The sequence below is a fragment of the Schistocerca americana genome, chromosome 3 (genome assembly GCF_021461395.2).
Source record: "Schistocerca americana isolate TAMUIC-IGC-003095 chromosome 3, iqSchAmer2.1, whole genome shotgun sequence".
In the NCBI taxonomy this organism is placed as follows: domain Eukaryota; kingdom Metazoa; phylum Arthropoda; class Insecta; order Orthoptera; family Acrididae; genus Schistocerca; species Schistocerca americana.
Window position 1 is genome coordinate 525,380,387 of NC_060121.1, and position 21,542 is coordinate 525,401,928.

Sequence of the window (21,542 nt, forward strand, 5' to 3'; positions counted from 1 at the left end):
CCTGCCATGGCATCGCCCGGTTGGGCGGTACGATAGACGCAGTAGCCAGGAAGGTTTAGTTGTTTGTGCGGTTTAAGCTTAGTCTTGCTCAGTAGCGCGACAAGGATTCCCTTGCGCTCCATGAACACAGCAAATTCTGCCCTTTTGTTGTGGATCGAGTCTGCATTCCAGAACAGTATCTGTGATAGTGTGTGTGGGTTTGTGTTATGGGCCGGGTGTGGTATATTATTCATGTAAGAGTGTGAAAGAGTGTTGTGATGGCAGTGTGTATGACAGCCCAGTATTGCCCGGGTTCGGCGCTCATGAGCTGGGTGATGAGTGTAGTGACGGCCGTCAGTACCTTGGTAAGGATTTGAATGGTCGTGTGTCAAGGGAATAGTGTTTCCAGTATTCCCCCAGGTGATGTGTTGGTGTTGGGTGTGGCAGCCTGAGGTGCTGTTGTGGAGTTAGTGGCTGCTTGTGCGGGAATTGGTGTGTTGTTAGGAGTGGCATTTGTGTTTTTGTTTTGTGACAGAGGTTGTGGCGCCTGTGTGACTTCTGTGGTGAGGGGGATGCTAGTGTGAGTTACAATCTCGGTGTCTTGTTGACTGTTTTCCTGTGTGTTGCTGATCTGTTGGCCGAACCGCTGGCAGTTGTTACATTGTTGAGGGACGTTGGGTGGTTCGTAAAGTTCTACACGTACGTCCATCTGCAGAAAGCTCTTTATCTGCAGGATGGCGCAGGAATCAGCCGTGTCGGCTAACTCAACCACGTAATGTGGTAACGGTGCATGTGTACGGAACCCTGTCATCCGGGAGGCACTTTTACAGTCGAATCGCAGATAACAAAGCGCCGCCTGTGCTGTCTCGTTGGGGGTACTGGGATCCACTCCCTTAATCACGTACTGCTGGGTTCTCTCGTCCAGCGTTATGTACGTGTAATGTTCGATCTTCCGATCTTTGAGGAAGGTCAGAAGATCTTTATATTCGTTGTCTGTGGCAACGTACAGTGAGGCCCTATCCCCTGAGTACTTTGCATGTAATGTACTGTTTATGTGCCTTTCCGCGAATGCAGTGTTAAGGGCACTAAAGTTACCATAGTTCTGTATAACGACTGGGGGCAAACCAGTCTTGTGTTGTGTGGGCACTGCTGTGGGTTAGTGTGCTTTGTTGTTGTTCGCCACAGCTGTGTTTGCATTTTGTTTTGTGTTAATGTTGCTAGCCTGAGATGAGCTAGTAGGTGTAGGCAACAGCACCTTTCGGTTACCTAGCGAGTTTGGTTGTTCGCTTGTTTGTGTTGGTGTTTTTCTGGGTCTGCATTTTGGGCCCTCCACCTGCCAGGGCTCTGTGTAGTGGTTTTCAGTGTCCACATCTGCCGTCGCTGCCTTGATCTCTTGGGGCTGCGGCGTCGGTGGGACAATGGTACATGACTGTCCAGTGACAGGTGAGTGTAAGGTTATGTTAAGTGTAGTTGTTTTGGTGGGTGAGACGTCCGCCCCGAAAAGTTCGGTGATTAGCCGGCGCGACTCGAGCTGCTTTTGCGGTTTCGCGCCAAGCTGTCGAGCGTCGCCAGCTGCTCCCGTACCTTCGGTAACGGGCGGGGCGCGAGTTTCGGCGGGTGCAGTCGATCCTCGCGCCTCGTGTGTTGGAGTCTAAAATAATGACAGAAAGCAGTGATCCAGCGTTTAGTTTTCTTCACAATTTCTTTCTTTTCTTGGTTCATGTGGACAAGCTAATATTTGGTCTTGCCTCTATAATTTTCTACCTTTATATTCATGCAAGATTCACATCATTACTCAGAAAGTCATATAACTGTGATGTATAGACATACAAAGTTGGATGTTGGTACACAGGTCGAGTTTCCAACTTGAGCTCCCAATTTGATTGCAAATTGATTGAGGTTTGGGGGATGAGGGGTTAAACTACTGTAGATTATGATGATGATGAAATTTGTGCTTGGGATTCCTATTCTACTGACAATGATGGAAGTCTGCGTTGTTGGGCTACCAGTATACTGCATGGTTATGCAATTTACACTTCATTACACCATGAAAGATGCGGGCATTGCATTTTTAATCTCACTTGCTTAAAATCTGCACGTGAATTAGTGATAGCTCTCCTGCTGCTGCTGCTGCTGCTGCTGCTATCTCCTTGTCTGAACCTTTTCTCATCCAATCTCACTTCTGTATAAGGCTACACCCCTAATACTTTCAGATAAGGCTTCATATCACTTAAATTTATACTCAGTGTTAGCAAATTTCTCTTTATCAGAAATTTTTTCTTTCTTTTGCCAGTATGCCTTTTCTACCATCTTCCTTGGCCATTTTCAGTTATTTTCTGACCAAAGAGTAAAATGTGGTAACTGCTTTTAGTGTCATATTTTCTAATTGGATTCTATCAACATCGCATGATTTAAGTTAGTTACAGTTATGTACCTTTATTTTACTTTTATTGCTGTTCATCTCACATCACATTTTTGAGATGATATCTGATCCACTCTACTGACCTTCCACATCTTTCACCACCTGGTAAACCTTAGTGTTTTTATGTTTTCTTGCTCCAAAATTCTCCATGCTTTCCTTCACTGCCTGCTATATGTACAAATTGAATAACATGGGGTATAGGTTGCAATCTTGTGTTATCCGTTTCCTCAATCGGTGCCTATCTTTTGAACTCTTTTTAACAATGATCTGATTTCTGTACATGTTGTAGAGACTCTTTTGTTTCCCAGTTAACATCAGAATTTCAAAAAAATTTTGATGAATGTTTAGCATACCTAAAAAGTTCGCAGGGATGCTATTCCACATCATTATGTTTTCATTCATTTCACCATCATCAATCTATTCATTTCTTTGGAAAGGATTTTATATGTATTGAATAGTATGTTCCAGTTCATGTTGTTAAATGGTCTCTAAATATACAAATGCTATAAATATGGACCTGCATGTTCTCAGTCATCTTCTAAGGTAAGTCATAGTGTCAGTACAATCTCACATACTCCTAAATTTCCCTTAAACCAAAATCACTCGTCCATCAGGTTGAATTCTGCCAGTAATTCCATTCTTTTGTAGATAATTAATGTTGACATGTTGCAACCATGATATATTAAACTGATTATTAGGTAACACTATATGTCACCATCTGCCTTATCTGTTGTTGGGATCATTACATTCAGACGATATTTCACGTGTCTCGTATATCTTACAGACCAGTTGGGATAGTCTTAGTATGAATGATTCTACCAAAGAGCTTAAAAATTTATGAAGACATGGCATCTATTAAAGATGCCAGTCTTATGTTAAATTTTTCTGCAGTATTGCATTCGCCATTTCTTGTTTCCAGATTTTTTTTTCTGTAGCCACACTTTTACACAGTCACATTTCTCACCTAGCCGTTTTTGCTTTGCCATTTTGCACCTTCTGTGAATTTAATTTTTTAGGTTTCTTGTAACTTTGCCTATTGACCCATTCACCAATTGAATTTAACTTGGATCTCAGGCTACGCTTCAGATCAGTCGGTCACAACAACCAAGATTTCATGGGGGGGAAGGGGAGGGGGGCCTGGGCTGGGCAATGTCACACACTAGATAGTTTAAATACTGTGTCTCCTTTCTGTTTCAATTGCTAAACAACACCAAAAGCTAACTACAGGACAAGATCTATAGGCAGTATATTTATCCACTGATGTTGTGTTTCCTGACATTTTATCACAGCCAGTTGTACTAAAAGATGCATTTTGGAGACATTTAATGCAGTGTTTAACTACACTGCATACTTAATGTTTTCCATTCTGAACTTAAGGTTTATAAGGTTTTGTATGTGTCCAGTACACTGTGAGTTCATGAGATAAAACATCATTGTTTTCTTGACATCATGGAGTTAACATACCATATTTGGTGGTTTCATATTTAGACGTGTGTATTTTGAAAATATGTAGTTCAAATGATGCACGCCATTAAAGATCTTGCCAAGATGTGTCATTTTTAGTGTGGGTGGTTGTGCTAAGTTCCAGAAAATTAAAAATCGGTGGAAAAACATGTCAGCTATGTTTAAGCGCTTTATTTAGTTACATTTAAGAGCTTGTTTCTAATCATCTATTAATGCAACTGTCGTGTACCTGACTTTGTTTGTGAATGAAATCAGCCAGTCTCCCCTTCTGCACTGCAAAATGGTCTATGACCATTTCAGTGAAATTTGGATGATTCAGTAGGTCTTCAGGAGAACATGTCTCAAGTGCAATAAGTCTGTCCTCATTCATAGTATTTTGCATGATTGTTTTTGCCTATTTCTGTTTGTTATAGGGAACGTCGCTATTATCTGCAGTAGTTTAACATTTTAGAGAAAGCTTTTGCCAAGTTGTTTCCATAAAAAAAAAATGTTCAGTAAGGTCTTGAACACTGATGGTTTCATTAAATCCTTTTGGCCATACAATGCAAAACTATCCAAACATCAATTAATGATGTATAATGGAAATATACAGATATAGGGATTTGAAGTGAAATTTCAGCCACTTAGATTTAAGCACCAAAACATGAAAATCTTGTGGAGGTTGTTAAGACACCCTTTGACTGAACACAGAGCCTTTGGGAGGCCCATAAGAGTTGCACTCCATAGAAGGCATCCCCCCACCAAACGCCTCATATATAGAACTAAGAGGTGTATCAATGTGTTGCCTTAAGAGTAGCTCCTACCTGTACTAAAAAACATGACTTGGGGATGAACCATTCCAATACCATTGACTGCCATTATTTAAATCCGCGTGGGAATGGTTAGAAGTGCATCTGTAAAAACACATTAATGAGAAATATATTTTGAGTTATATTTTGGGCTGGACTACCTCAGAGCATTTAACTAAAAGCCATACCTGCTTGCATGGAAGTTTGTCCAGTACCCATGTGAGGTGCAGTTAAGTACTAGTAAGGAACACTGGGAACTTCTCTGTAAATATTGATACATTCAAAAGTTAACCACAGCTGTCTTATGGGAAGAGTAATGTGCTTCCCATTTTTACATATCATTGTTGTATCCTGACAAACATTAGAAAATTAACCTCAGCTCTGTTAAAGTTGAAGTAATGTGCATACACATTTGTACATAGCATTTCATTATCATCACCAATATTTGAACGTTGCTGGCATTTACTGAGTAGTCGGAGTAATGTGTCTGTACCTTTGCACTTAACATGGCTTAATCATTAAGGCATAATGAAAACCGTACTATGTGGATAGTAATTTGCTTTCATGCTAAAGTTAAGAATAAGTCTTCACACATGAGGTCTCTCATAAGCAAAACCTTATTTGAAATTAATTATAAAATAGTCTATATTGCAAGGCACATCTATTAACAAGTGACCAGTTTTGATCATCACATGATCATCTTCAGACGTTATACCATATGGATGGACAGTGGCTGTGAATGAAGCAGGAAGTGCTGAATGTTGTAGCATTTGACTATTGTCATTCAGCAGTTCATGCTCCGTGTATAGCCATTGTCCATCAGTATGGTTGACAGTCTGCAGATGATCATGTGATGATGAAAACCAGTCCCCTTTTAATAGATGTGCCTTGTAATCACTGACTTTTTCCAGCAGTTTATGAAATATAATTAAAGTAATAGATTTCCACTACCATTTCATTTCATAATTGTTTTGTTTTTGTCTGAACATTAATCTCAGTGAAATTACAGTCTGAGTACTTAGAACTCTTAAACTTTCATATAGCTTTTATACCTTAATTCCTTCCTCTTTTTGACCTCCATTATTTCTACCACACAAGTCCACACACATTTTTTCCTACTTTATAGTCCTCAACCGTCTAAAACTCAGGATAGATTGTTCTTATTCTGCACAACATTGAAGTAAATATATATACAAAAAAATATTCACTGTTAATAAAATTACATTATAATTATTCTGTGTGTGTGTGTGTGTGTGTGTGTGTGTGTGTGTGTGTGTGTGTGTGTGTGTGTGTGTGTTCGCGCATGCGCAATGACTCATTGGTTCGGCTATTGAGTGAATGGTACCTTTACTCCTAACATATTTACATAAGTAATATTTTAGTAGGAATGTGAACATGATGTAATGTTATTTTAATGTGCATGTCAGCATGCCATAACTTACGTTTATGGTGAAATATCTTGCCTGTTCTTCCCTTCATTAAGATGATGTTGCTAATTGGGAAAAAATATTCTGGCGCCACTAACTGTAATATATTTTTGGTGAGAAGGAAACACAATTAAGAAGTGCATAGGGCTGGATTTGTGAGAGGTACTTCTTATGGTGACTGCATAATATTATCATTTGAGTAGATGTAAATTTTTCTCTCTCACCCCTGTTCCTTTATTATCTTTCTCGTCCTTAAATTGTGCAGAGCAGTGTACAACACAGTAATACAGCAGTCAACAATGACTACCTGGCACAATGCTGTCAGCTAGGTAATATTTTTGCTGCAGTTAAAAGCAAATGACTAAGCTGAAGCCTTGCAGCCCCTAGTGACTTCTACAAATTTTGGAGTAGGAAGCCGATCAACCAATTTAAAGTTAACACACTGTACACAGTCTTCTCACATATATATATCATCAAACTAATTTCAACAAGACCTTCCATAAATGTTAAAGTTAAAACACAGAACGAGTCTTAAAGAATACTTCATTTGTTTTTCACAGCTTAGTCTCCATTATTTCATGTCCTAGGAATTCTCTGCATCTTCAAAGCAGGTCATTATTTCCTGGAACATCCATTTTCAGGTCTGACAAGTATGTACCCTTACAAAGTTGCTGCAATTGCCATCCCATGTTGAAGACTTGTCGTCTCTTGACATAACTCACCATGTTCAAATAAGATACAGTATCTGTGTCTTTACCTATGACATATTGTTTTACAATTTTCAGCTGTATCATTTGGCAGTAAGAAGATATAGCAATACACTTTAATCCTTTGGAGTAGTCTGTTCTGTGGGTAGCAGACTGGGCTGACCCTTGTAGTTCCCACTCATGTGCAATTATTTCTCATCTCTGGTAGCAGTATTGCTTTCAGTGCCTCATTTTTCCCACTTCCACATATAACAATTTGACCAGATTTCTGGCTGATGTCACTAATGCAATTGGCTTACCCTGTGACTGGGGGACTGACCACCCCACTGTTTAGTACCTTAACATCCAACTGACCAATCCCCTTAGCAGAAAAACTTGAAGCCATTAAATGTTGTATATTTACTTTATTTCTTAGTGTCCTTTGTTCCTGGCATACAACCAGATGGTGCAGACTAGTAATTCATGCTATGCACACTGATCAAAGTGAAAATCAATAGTCTGCAGGTGGAAAACTGTTGGCTGACATTTAGTAGAAGACTGACATAATTGCAGATTGAGGTGGTGGGAGTAGAGATGCATGACCCTGAGCCACCTAACTTCACAATATATATCATAATAAAGGTGCTGTTGACAGCCCTAAAAAGAAATTCTCATAGCGACAGTGGTGTTTTGACCTCCGTTCATCTTATCGTGGCAAGTTGAAGCTGCATTCCACGGGGAGAATGAGGGTATTTTGTAAAGAATACCTTCCCTTAAATACCTTCACAGTGTAGATTTTTTCTTATGTGACAGTGTACTCATGTTTATTTTTCTAATGTGATGTAGTGTATCAGTGTTTCATGACGATATTTTCACAAAACTAAAGGAAATATATTACAAAAGTGATTTTTAAAAAAGTAGTTTAAATCTATTGTGTGGTGAATCTAGCATAACACTGTAACACCAACTAGTAATTTTATACAAATAATGGTAATTTAAGACTGTAAAATAATTTCTGATAGGTCTCTCGTAACATGTTTAGTTATACTCATCATAATCTAGCTCTCGTGCACTTAGCTCTGATTTATTTATTCTGAACATATTTTTATGAGAGCGCAATTTCATTACATCCTTGTTTAATTGGAGCTGTTTGGATGTTCTAAAATCATGGAGCAACTGTAAGTTCCTCAATTATAATTTCATTCCATCAATACTGCTTTGTACTAAGCTGTGCTACAGGCATTCCTATGTAATATTGTTTAATTTGGGGTCCTGTTGCTATATTGATGTGCTGCTTAAATTTCGTCATATCAGATACATGTTCCAGTGGAACATTTTAAAAATTGCAGAAAAGTTCCACTTAGTAGTAACTGGTTGTGTCAAATGACTTTATAATGCTGAATTAGCCATTGTGGTTCTTGATAACATTCACGCACTGTATTGGAATTTTAATGCTTGCTGATTAGTGATAATATTTCAGTTATTACTCAAATGCACACAAAAAAAAATCTTCCCTAAACTCAGAGATTCAGTAACTAGAGAAACTGATACACATAATCGACATAATTGTATGTGATGTAAAAATAATTTTAATAATAAAATAAACAGAATTGTTGATGTGACAAGTGAAGAGTAGTGAGAGGGGGCAATCAATAAATTAGCTGTGGATAAATATTATATGAATATGTGACCGGTAGGAATAAGTTAAGGATTACTTAAAAGTGGGCTGTATGGGCTAAGGGAAGGTCCACATGAGTATGTAATTTGCAGGCATGTCAATTACTAAAAATTACAGCATCTGTCTTGCTATTGATGTCAGAATAATTTCTTTAATTGCAGGTCATTATGGCAGCTGGTATAAGTGCAGCAGTGTGTTTGGGCCTCTCAATATTTGCATTCCAAACAAAGTGGGACTTCACTGTAATGGGAGGTGTCCTTTTTGTTGCTGTCATCATACTAATGATTTTTGGTATAGTAGCAATATTTATTCCAGGCAAGGTTATTATTTTAATTTATGCCTCATTGGGTGCCCTCATTTTCTCTGTTTATTTGGTTTATGATACACAGTTGATGATTGGTGGCAAGCATAAGTATTCTATTTCCCCAGAGGAATATATATTTGCAGCTTTGAACTTGTACCTGGATATAATTAACATTTTCCTTTATATATTAACCATTATTGGTGTGACAAGAGACTGAAATTTGTAATTGTACATTGTCTTATTTTTTTCAGTTAAAATTATCAAAGTAGGTGTGCAAAAAAAATGCTGTTTGTTATTATAGCGTTACCATACTGTGTGACTGTAGAGTTAGGTCTATTCCTGATCTCGAGTGTATATCTTGTATGTATTAAATTCGTTGTTAATGGTTTAAAGTTGAATGTGTGCAAACACAGTTGTGCAGTATTGTATACTTTTAATAAATTGTAACAAGCTGTTTCACTTTATTGTATGGATATACAAATATGGATGTTTCACTCATGTGTTGAAAAAAAAAATAGTCATAAGTTCTGCAGTGCTGGAACATTAAAGTTTCATCACATTGAAAACATATAACATAGTGGTAGAAATATTTTGTCCTCCTGTGTGATTGATTATTACACACGTGCAATTAGTATTCTGCCTGAAGTTGTGTATCAGCAGTTGGGGTGGGTATTGTGGAATGATACTCAAATGGCTGGGAATTTGTGAAATGCTGAAAGTTCACCTCCTCTGTATTTTCAGTGTCTTGAGCTTTTCTAAACAAAATGTCAATACTTTAAAACACATACTTGCACTCTGTGTCAAATAATACATATAATAATTGTGGTATTATTGTGGCAACAAAATTTAGCCTTATGAAAGATAATAAAAGAATAATACACTGTGGATCTGTGCAGATGTCTTGTATGTGAACTTGTCCAGCATTCACCTTAATTAATAGGAAACCAGTTAAAATAGACAGTCATTCGTATGTGATACCAATTTGTGGATAGCAGCTGTATTTCATATGGTTGTTAAGTACTGATGAGGTTTGCTGTTAGAGAAGAAAATATTCAGTAAAAATGACTGAAGAAAAGAGAACCTAACAATATTGGTTCTCATTTTTAATATGGCAAAGTACATTAATGAGATGATTATGTTGCACAGTATTAAGATTTCCTAATGATCTAAAGCTACAGTCACTTAATCTCATACCAAACTTTTGTGTAGTGCATAGTAACATACTGTTGAAATAAATTTAGAACTGCATAGAATCACTAGCAGCTGCATCAATGAAAATAAACTCATGTTTCACACAATGGATACAAAAATGCTTGTAATCTATATGTCCATGTATGGAGATTCACATTTTAAGACTGACTGGATTTCTAAGAGCCATTTTCTTTAACAGATTGAAAGGGAAATGGTATCACATTCCTTGATATATGTTTGTGCTGGAAAATAGCTATGGGGCTATTATTGTATAAGCAATAATGATGCCTCGAGTAAATCAAAACAGATTTTCACAGGGCAGTGTATATTGTATATTTATACTCCGGGTATTTGTAAATATTTAATTGTATTGATACAGATTTGATGTACTGATAGAGGGTATGTAATTGAAATACTACTGCTGTATCGATATACTGAATATCACTTTCCTTCCACTTTGATCTGATTTTAAATATTGCCATCTTATGTATATATGCAGTTAGGCTGCAAGCAGTGTTTGTTTGTTGTCATTGTCACTGCTGCTGCTGTTACTGCATGTGCTACCTGCCACAAATGTAATTGAATAACAACTGCTTTGATTGTAAATAATGGTGATAATAAAAGTAAATTTTATTGAACTTAATAATTTACTTATAATTATTCCATTTGTGCACAAGAAGTTCAATAAATGGCATGTAATGCCATGATTACCTAAGGATTTTTGTAGTGGAATTGAATATGGTTATTAGTATATTATTTACATTTGTTAATAGCCCTATGGAATACTGAATATCAGGATGGGCATAGAGGAGGCATTAGATTTGTTTACTTTACCATAACTGGAGCTATGATGTTGAAATGTTATGATTGTTATTTAAGTTATTTTGATCTCTGTGTATCAAAGATTCACTATCCCAACATTTCTGATATTAGGTGAGATGAAAGAAATACAAAATTATTCAGTGAAAAGGCGATAGAAACAAAGGTGAAGGAAAATATAAAAGTAAATGTAATTGACAGGAAAAAGGTAAGTGTTGACAATTTTTGGAAAATAAGAGGCTCTACTTGAAGCTACTAGAGAAAACATCAGTTATACAAAACAAACTGGGTAACAAAAATGGATGACACAAGAGATCCTCTTTGTGATGGACAAAAGAAAGATATATTAATTAACAAAGAAAATTACAAAGTAGTAGATCAACAGATTAGACTGAAGATAATTCAGGCTAAGGAAAATTATATGAAAGGAACATTATGTGGAAACAAAAGAGTTCTATAAAGGATACTTTTGGAGTCCACACACAGGAATGGCAAGGAGGAAAATCCAGTTTAACTTTTTCACTGCGGCTGATGCTAATAAGCACCAAAACAAGCAACAAGCCACAAGCCAGTCTGGCTGGTGCTTATAAGTGTCTGCACTCACTGTCTGATTACTCAGTCTAGTTGCAGCATTTAAGCTAGCATCAAAGCGTGTAAACTTTTGTTTTGTGTGGTCAGTTATTGAACATATATTGTTCGTAATGGCGGCTAGTGAACCAACACCTGGACTTTCCAATGTGAAAAGGAGCTGGAAGTGTTAAATTGACAGAGGAACAGTTACTTAGTGTACTAGACGACAGTGATTTTTCTGTGTGGTGAGGACGAGGCATACCACGGAGATTGTCATTTACAGGCTGCAGAAGAACTGCAGAGTGATGATAGCGTGGAAGCACAGCTTTTGAATCTGTTTCGTGACAGTTCCGAATCTGACAATACGGATCACGACGATTGTGTGGAAATCGACGACAAAAAAGAGCCCGACCTGTCTCACGGAGATAATTCAGGTGAGTCCTGGCGTAAAGAATTACATTATATGCAGTATCACCCATTTACGAAGGAAGAAGTTTTGCAAATTCATCCTGCTGGCAATTCTATGGATTTCTTCAGATTATTGGTAACAGATGAATTGTTGTAACTTGTAGTTGACGAAACGAACAATAACATAGTCAACATATTGCTGAGTGAAAATACAAAAGAGGGATCTTGGGCCTGTAAATGGAAACCTCTAAGTATAGGCGAATTACTAGTTTTCCTGGGTGTTACGTTACATATGGGTAACGTTAAATATCTGTGATTACAAGTCTACTGGAAGAAAGAACCACTGTTTGAGACCAGAGGAATAGCGATGAGTATAAGCAGAGACTGCTATTTGATCATATTATGCTCTATGCATTTTGCAAAAAATCCACTTGCAGGAAACCCGAAACGAGACGATAGTTTATATAAGATACGACCTATATTGGATTATTTTAACATGAGATTGTCTAAAGTGTATTACCTGGGAAGAGATTTATCAATAGATGAATCAATGATTCTTTGGAGGGGAAGACTGTCATTTAGACAATACATAAAAAGCAAACATAATAAATATGGCATTAAAATGTACATGCTCAACAATCCAGATGGTTTCATAAATATGTGCGTTGTGTGCATGGGAAGCAGTGGAGATATGGGGGGAAAAGGTCACACTGAAAAGGTCATTTTGCATTTGATGGCAGAAAAGCTGCATGTTGGTCATCACATTTTAGCTACAACTCTGTTGAACCAAAAAACACTTTCCACAGGTACTCTGAAGTTAAATAGGAAATATACCCCCGAAGACGTATCGGCAAAACTTGGGAGAGGGGAGAGAATTGCGCGGTATTCTAATGGAGTTATGATTGGAAACTGGAAGGATCAATGAGAGGTTTCCTACATTTCCACAGAACATCTAAATGTTATGGAGCAAGTGGCGAATGCGCGCCAGCAAATAGTCGTGAAACCTTTGCCTGTTATTAGGTACATTGTGTGTATGTCTGGGACTGATAAACAAGACCAGATGTTATCGTATTATTTATGGGAACGGAAGACTATCTGCTGGCCAAAAAAACTATTCTTTCTTATTATTGACATGCTAGTTTTCAATTATCTATATCTGTACAACAAATACTCAAGAAATAAAATGACGTACGATTACAGAATGAACGTTATAAAGGGCTTCCTTCCATGAAATGTGAACAAGGAACATCACTAACACACACATGTTGTGCAAAAGCAGGAAGCTACTGCAGGAAAGAAGTAAGTTACGAGGAAGCGGTGTGAGAAGTGCGCGGAACAAGGCAAGCGCTTTGATACACCATACGAGTGTACAACCTGCCCAGACAAACCAGGATACTGCTTGAACTCCTGTATAATTTCCCATAAGTAGCAAAAACATGATAATACCGGGGAAATTCCAATTATCAAAGACAGCTTCTTTTATTTCTTTTGATACTGCATGGTTTCTTTTTATGACGTGAAAGGTTAGAACTTTTTTTCACGAGCACTCGAAAAATGAGGTTTTCTTTTGTGTCAAGTTGACTTATTTCTTATTGCGTTGTAAAATGTTCACTTCAGTTTCTTGTGAGAGAATTTGTTGTGCTAAATTTGTTTTACTAGCACTGCAACTGAAGTGATGGGGGAAGCCTCCGCATAGGGTGTATTTTGCTTACTAATTTGTACACATCTGGGTGTCTATGATAAATGTAGACGGCTAATTCTCTCATACCAGGAGCAAACATGCTACTAAATTGGTGACCTCTATCAGAGTCAATCTTAAAATTGCGCATTTGAAGTAAATATAATTTCAAATGAATCCAGTTTCCTTTTGCCTTCTCAAGAATTTGCGTTTTGGAATCGAAATTTTCCCTGAATGCAGTGGATTTGTTGCTTGTTTGAATAGTATTTTTTATTACATTATCAACAAATCACGAACATTTGAATGACCATACAGCAAACTTTAAAACATGACCACAATACAGTCGCAGCTTATTTGAAGTAATGCATCTAAGGTGTCGTCATTAAATCAGTATAGAACATGATCCCACAGATCTTACCAGGTCTTGACTTCAGTCTTTAGCTCAGGTGTGCTTAGGAGTGGCGACTCCGAGCAGTACCTGCCGTTTCAGAGTGTTACCGGCCCACACTCACACATTGCCGGGCCGCACTGGAGAGTTGCGCGCCTGCACCGATGCTGCAGCAAAAGTGTTAAACAAAGATAAACAAGGAAACCTAATCCTTGGTATGTCCCAGAAACTTCCATGGGCAAAATATTTAAAAGAACATTTTGCGAAGACTGCAGCCAAGCTGAAAGAGGTCCACACATTTGTAACATTATTGCTGGCAATGTAAGTGTAATTATTTAAAACTGCTAAATACTAATTCTCACTTTGGGATCTCATTGAGTAATGTCACCAAAAATGAATAATAAAAGATTCCTCCACCAGAACAGAACATGACATGCTTGTACTGAAAATTTAGACTTAAACTAATAAGAATGAAAATGTCAGTTCTGTGTGATGTAAACTTGGGGGTAGAATTTAATATTTGACTTAGATCTTCATATATGATGTCCTGTTTTTTGTAATATGTTGCTATAAGAAATTGTAGCAATTTTGCTACATTTTGGAAATTGTCAGTGACAAGTTCAGGGGTTGCAATGAATTCTTTTATTACTGCGCAGGTGGTGTGCAGTAGTGAACAATTGGCATTACAAACTGACTGCATCTTGACACGCAGAAAACTGGCTACAATCTGTGTTGTTACAAGGCCATTGCAAATCAATTCATACTTTTAGTAACAATCAGTAGTATTTTTTAAGATGCAAATTTGCAAAATTACAGTAGAAAATAAATACACAGAGATAAACTGTGGACAGAATAATTTATGTACATTATTTCCTGTTAAGCATGTATAGGTAGTTTGTGAAATAAAGAATTTAGAAATGTGAAACAAGGTAATATTCAGAAATTAACAATGAAATTACATTTGATTAATTTATTAGCAAAATATAAGTTGTGGTGTTGTCCTAAGAAATTGAAGTTGCAAATTAAATATGCTTTCATGTATTAGTAGTCACATACTTCAAAATGATTGCTTGGGCAGAAAACCAGTATATGTTTACATTTGCAATAAAGGACTGCATAATTTCTCTCTAATTACAGTGTTGCGAGTATTTTACATTGCTGACCTATTAAACTGCAAACAATGATGGAAATAATGCATCCAATGCAAACAGAATATGAGGCAAATTAAATTCTAGTGAACATTGGTAGTCGTTAAAGAATTTAGCTAATTAGTGGCTTCAGTGTTAACAAAAAAATATTTGTACCAATTACAGAGTCTGGATATTAAATATACTTGAATCTGATAGTCATGAGCTTTCTATTTGGTTTTTAACCAGAAGTTTGCTTTTAACTGCTGTGTAATTCACATAGTAATTAGTATCAAATTGCAATATTTGAATGTTTGACAATAGTTTATATGCATATCTGAGGCTGAAATGGTTTTTCAGAAGGTGTTCTGTATCACATTACAGGAAGTGAAGTGGGATATACACTAAAATGTGAAAAAATGAGGAAATTATCTTAACCAGATGAAATGCCACTGGAACTCCCAAAGCTGACAGAAAATGACCAACTGCAGGTACTAATTGATTTATATAACACTGTACACAAAACAGGGTGCATTACAACAGATTGGCTAAAATCTACTTTTGTAGAAATACCAAGAAAGATTAACACAAAGAATGTTTTGAAGACAGAATGGTAAGCTTGATTTTATATACTTATTTTCCTCAAAATCATTCACAGTCAAATATACCAACAAATATACAAGTTAAGTGAAAATAAGCTTGAATACTATAATGGCATGGCCTTATTTGCAGTGAATATTTTGATTCAAAAAGGCCTAGATATGAATCAAGATGCAGTGCTGGGAGTCACTGATTATGAAATAGCTTTTCACAAAGTGAGACATGATAAACTGATGAGACTATTGGAAAAAAGTGAAATAAACCATTAGGATATTTGAATAATTAGTAATTCATATTGACAAAAGACTGCTATTATCAGCTGAGAAAGAGGAACGTAAGATATTAAGATAATGTGAGGAGTAATAAAAGCCTGTGGTCTATTCCGATTCCTAATGAACTATCATTTGGAGGCAATCTCCTGGCAAGTATGTCAAACATAGAAACAGGTATAACAGTAAATGCAAATTGATTAATAATGTACGCTATGCCGATGACTCTAGTACTGGCAAAAATGGAACAGCTGTAGACCCTGAAGAAATAGTCGGAACAATTTTGGCCTCAAAATGAATTTTAGTTTAATCAAATGCATGATTATTAGCAAAATTGCAAAGAGCATATCAGGTATTACTATTGACACTATACCCATTAAAAGATATCTAAATATAAATATCTGTTCTTGGATAATGATAAAATTCAGTCAGACCCAGGAAATCAAAAGCAGAATTGAACAGGAGATGAGATCATTTTTACCAACCATAACTTAAACTTGCTACTGGGACACTGAATGATTACATGTTATGTAATCCTAGTATTCTTGTATAGAATGGAGAGACAAACAGTTGATAAGGCAGTAATGAAGAAGATTGAGGCATTGAAAATGTGTATAGAGTGTTAAAAACCCTGGACACAAAGAATTACCGATTAAGAAGTTCTAATACGTATCAATAAGAATAAGGAATTGAAGCACACAGTCAAAATCAGAACACTAAAATATTTCAGCTATATCATTAGAGGAAAAAGTTACAGTATTCTAAGACTCGCAACAGTTGGAGAATTTGTAGGGAAAAGATCAATAAGAAGAGGGTGAACATTGTGGCTACAGAATCTGAGTGTTTTGGGTGCACTTGTCTAAAACCATTTAGATTCCCAAAATCAAAAACTAGATTGTTCGTAATGACAGCTAACCTGTGAAGAGAGGCAGCTCATTAAGAAGGATCTTCTCAGAACTCACAAAATGTGAATGGACATTATTTTACGAAATATTAGATTGATAAGTAAGGTCAGACTGGACTAGCTAGTCCACTTTTACAGAAAGGCCAAGGTACAGTTGAACTTAAAACGTGACCATTGGTAGCTACACATTAAATACAAGGGAAATCATTACTGTGTTAGGAAAAAAACACATTATGGGCTTTGAGGGCTTAAAAGTACAGGGATATATGTAATTGACATTTTTCCCAAGACTACAGACACCAGCTTCATTCTTCAAACAGGGCTGCAACCATTTCCTGTCCATTCATATCAATCTAAGCTAATCCCAAAGACTGTGGATGAAATACAAAAAAAGATGATGATGTTGCTCAACATGTAATATGTTTATCAATATCCAAATCTGCACTTAATTCAAGCCATATTTATCTGCACATATTTTGTATGGAAGAGAATTATGACTTGGAGGAATGCTTGTGTGTCAAAAATATGTTACTTGTGTAAACAGACAAATTTTCAAGATTTGTATTTATGGTTATGTGCTCTTAGAAATAAAGTGTGCAATTTATTTTAAAATGTTTTTGGATACACGAGGTTCAGTCATTTGCACATCCAGTCAACAATTTCCAATTGCATGCCAATACTTTTATCCCAAAGCCAGGCAATTATTGCTTTGTGCTGTAATATTACACATGATCACATTGACATCCAGGTATAGCTTTAATAAAAGAAGTACCCATTTCCTGCAAAACAATATTATATTTTCTGTTAATTGTATCACTTGATAAAAAATATTGCAGGCAGTGTGACAACTGTCCAAGTGGACTGTCACGCTTTCTTATCCCATATAACATACAGGGCAGCCAGAAACAGTGTGAAGAGCTTGGAAGAGTGTTGCAGGGCTGGTTATGCTGAGAAATAATTGTTAGAAAAAAACTTATATGTCGCAATATATCTGAATTAATTATCTTTGAAGTTAACTAACCAGGCTGTTGCATGCCCAAATTCAAGCAGCTCGCCAGAGACAGTGTTGCCAGATGTGTTCTTCTTTTGGTTTCCAAAAACCAAACAAAAGAGCAGTACAAAATTAGCCATGGGCCAGTAGTAAGAATAGAATAAAAGGCAAAGTCTGAGCACTCTTGTGCATTGTCGTCTACACTATGGGAACAACAGACCCTAATTGTATCTGGCAGGCAGCATGAATTTGTGGGCAACAGCACTATTAGCTAACTTCACTGCTAATTAACTTGGAAAAGGCACAACATATCAAATTTTTTGTTAGTTATTTCTGAGCACAATAATTACTGTAAAATACCCTTTCAAGATTTTCAGACTGTTCCTGATTACCCTGTAGACATATTAAACATTAGTTTCTGCCCCCCACTCCCTTTATCACCTTCTCCGTGTAAATTGAGACACAATAATGCTTTAAACAAGGCTGGTTGACTTAAATTAAGGATAAACAAAATGTAGTTAGCAAGCAAGTTGTCATGACCACAGTAATACTGCACAAGCCTACCCGAGCCACTGCAGTCATCTGTATGTACCATATAGTTATGCTTGAGTAGTAGCAGCAAGCAGTGAGATGTTACCTGGAAAAAATTTTCTGGTATGCCCAAGCTGCCAGATACGTGCATGTGCAAAGCAGTCTGAATTTTAAGTAAAGGAGGGGGGCGGTAACGGACTCCACGTGACCCATACCTGTGTTAATGGTCTGTGATTAATCCATTGTCTCTTCATTTATGGCTGTCACATCAAATGAAAACAAACAGATTTCTGTAGCTGGGAGTTACCTAGTGAATTAAAATATAATCACAGAAGACTAACATATATTATTAGTTTCAGTTTCCTGATTTTGTTTCCATACTGTTAGCAATAAAGCATTATTTCTCTTGCAGAATATTGAAGTTTTTTTTTGTTAGTCTGCTGAAGAAATTTGGCTTTTATTAGTTTTTTCTGCAGAGGCAGTTCATTTATTTGAAATGAAGTGTTTCATTCCACATTATTGTCTAATCTCAACTGTTCACCCATTTTCAAGTGCACATTTCCATTTTCTGTAAGTATGGCATCGTGCCATAATAAAGAACGAAATATGAGATAATATGGTACTGGTACTCTAACAAAATTGACATCTCAAAAACCAAACTGATAAGTTGTATACTGAAGTAGGCATTTTAGTATGGTTTGCAAAGTTCTGATGGTCTTTGAGTATTCTCTGATGTCCTGTTTCTTTTATGACATAATGTAAGGTCTTTTAATGCTATATACACACAAATATATATAAATTAATAGGGAAACATTCCACGTGGGAAAAATATATCTAAAAACAAAGATGATGTGACTTACCAAACGAAAGCGCTGGCACGTCGATAGACGCACAAACAAACACAAACATACACACAAAATTCAAGCTTTCACAACAAACTGTTGCCTCATCAGGAAAGAGGGAAGGAGAGGGAAAGACGAAAGGATGTGGGTTTTAAAGGAGAGGGTAAGGAGTCATTCCAATCCTGGGAGCGGAAAGACTTACCTTAGGGGGAAAAGGGATGGGTATACACTCGCACACACACACACACACACACACACACACACACACACACACACACACACACACACACATATATCCATCCACACATATACAGACACAAGCAGACATATTTAAAGGCCAAGTCCCAGTCATGTGACTTTCCGCTCCCGGGATTGGAATGACTCCTTACCCTCTCCCTTAAAACCCACATCCTTTCGTCTTTCCCTCTCCTTCCCTCTTTCCTGATGAGGCAACAGTTTGTTGCGAAAGCTTGAATTTTGTATGTATGTTTGTGTTTGTTTGTGTGTCTATCGACGTGCCAGCGCTTTCGTTTGGTAAGTCACATCATCTTTGTTTTTAGATATACAAATATATATAAATTTTCACTTGAAGAAGACTAAGCAGGCAAATTTTGTCAGCAGTATTGAATAAAATATTTTGTTTCAAATATATTGACAGCTTTAGCAGAATTTTACAAATCTTCCTTCCATGAAAAACAGTGTTTTTCCATCAAAAGACGTTTCAACAATTGTCTGGTACGTCCTCCAGTAATTAAATAACTTATTCTCCTCAGTTCTAGTGCATACAAGCAACTGTCTTTTATTTTTGCAACTGTATTTTATTTTTGCAACTGTATTTTTGTAACTGTCTTTTATTTTTGCAAGAAATTTGTATTCCTTCTTACTAGCTTTTTGCAGTGCTGTGTGGATGATAACTTGATTGGAAATGCTACATAACAGTATTGCAGAGTTCAAAAAAGGAAAAAAATAGATATCTATGTTAAAGTGACCACATAGCAAAACATAAGGGTACTTTGAACTGCAGTGTCTAGTTTTGAGATGAATATTATACCAAGAACTGCTTTCTTCTTTTGCCTCCCTTATCTGGCTAGGGTATCATAAAAATGCCAGCCGAAAGTACAATAACTCAATGAGCCCCTGTGAACGACATGGTCAAATAATATCCCAGTACGCACGAAATTCCAAATAGAAATGCGACAAAAAGCCTATGAGCAGAACAAACATTGAGTACGGCTTCCTACGTCATTACAGCTGTGCAGTAGTGCTTGGTTTCTGGCTCTCTTTTGACAACTGCTCAAATGAACCTTCGGAGGCATGTCCAAATTTCAGCAAACTAGTAAGTGCCCAAATGTTTTAAGTTTTCATGCTTTTCAAAAGTTAGGTCAGTAATTTCTAACAATATGATTAGAACCCAAAACTTTTAATTAGAGACCAAGTGGACTTCAGTGACAAACATTTGCAGTTATCTACTAGAATAGATAGACTGCAATGTCAAGTATGGTCTGATCTATATGACCAGCGACATGAGAACCAGTCTGGAGCCTTTGCTACGAGCGCACAGATGTACGCACAGTATGGAGGCAAGTTCAAATCATAACAGTCCAGCTTTGTAGCATTTATTATGACAACAGAATGCTGGATTTTTGCCTTCAGATCACACTGTGTTTATTTAGGATGGTATACTTTTAATTTCACTCGGGTGTCAGTATATTTCCATATTGTACTCCCAATGGAGATGACTCACTGATGCGCATCCATAATATGATTTCATCCTACATGACCACAAAACTTACATAAAGGCCTCGTTGACAAGAATTAGTAGTAAATAAATGGAGGGGTCTGCAGAAGAAACTGTTAACCCTGAATTTAGTAAGTATAAATATTATGAGGGTCATTCAATAACTAAAGAGACAAATTGGTCTGGGGAAAAAACTGTTAGTAGGGCAAGTTTGGTACTTTTATGGGTTTAAGTTGGCATCACTGGGATAAGCCCTGATAAGCTGATGTATCAACATTGTTTTGTTTATAACCTCAAAAGTACATTGCAAGATGGTGAGTCCGCTTCAAACATCCACGTTAGTTGAACTATGTTCTGTTATTCATTTTTTACTTGCTGAAGGCGAGAAACAAATAATTATATATACTGTAGAATGTCTAAAGTTTATGGTGAAGGTGGTATGAATCTTGCAAATTTTTACGAGTGGGTAGAGCAGTTCAAAAATGGTGCGACTCAGTGACTGACGAATATCGTTCTGGCTGACCAGTTGCAGCTTGAACTCCCTCACTTGGAAGATGAATTGATGAAACTATTCGTGCTGACTGCCATGTGACTGTGGAAATGATAAGAATAAGAATCTTTATTAGCCGTTCAGTATTTTCTTATAGAATGGGCTTCGTCAATAAGTTCAATTACAGTATAAAGATGGTTATATTCTCATAACAATGTATACATAAATCATATGAATGTTAGTGTAGT

At 36.7% G+C, this 21,542-nt stretch overlaps 2 protein-coding genes across 3 annotated transcripts in view; both read left to right on the forward strand.

Moving 5' to 3' along the window:
- The window catches only part of LOC124605497 (protein lifeguard 1-like), a 44,718-nt gene extending 34,136 nt beyond the window's left edge, over positions 1–10,582 (forward strand). For both annotated transcript variants that reach the window (XM_047137226.1, XM_047137225.1), the window contains exon 5: positions 8,606–10,582. In XM_047137226.1, coding sequence (XP_046993182.1) covers positions 8,606–8,965 — 360 coding nt within the window. In that variant the 3' untranslated portion in view covers positions 8,966–10,582. The remainder of the gene's footprint in view (positions 1–8,605) is intronic.
- A 1,521-nt stretch (positions 10,583–12,103) lies between these two features.
- On the forward strand, positions 12,104–12,661 carry LOC124606189 (piggyBac transposable element-derived protein 4-like). Its single transcript, XM_047138157.1, has one exon. It carries the CDS (start codon positions 12,104–12,106, stop codon positions 12,659–12,661), a length of 558 nt encoding a protein of 185 aa, XP_046994113.1.
- Positions 12,662–21,542: the final 8,881 nt, after the last annotated feature.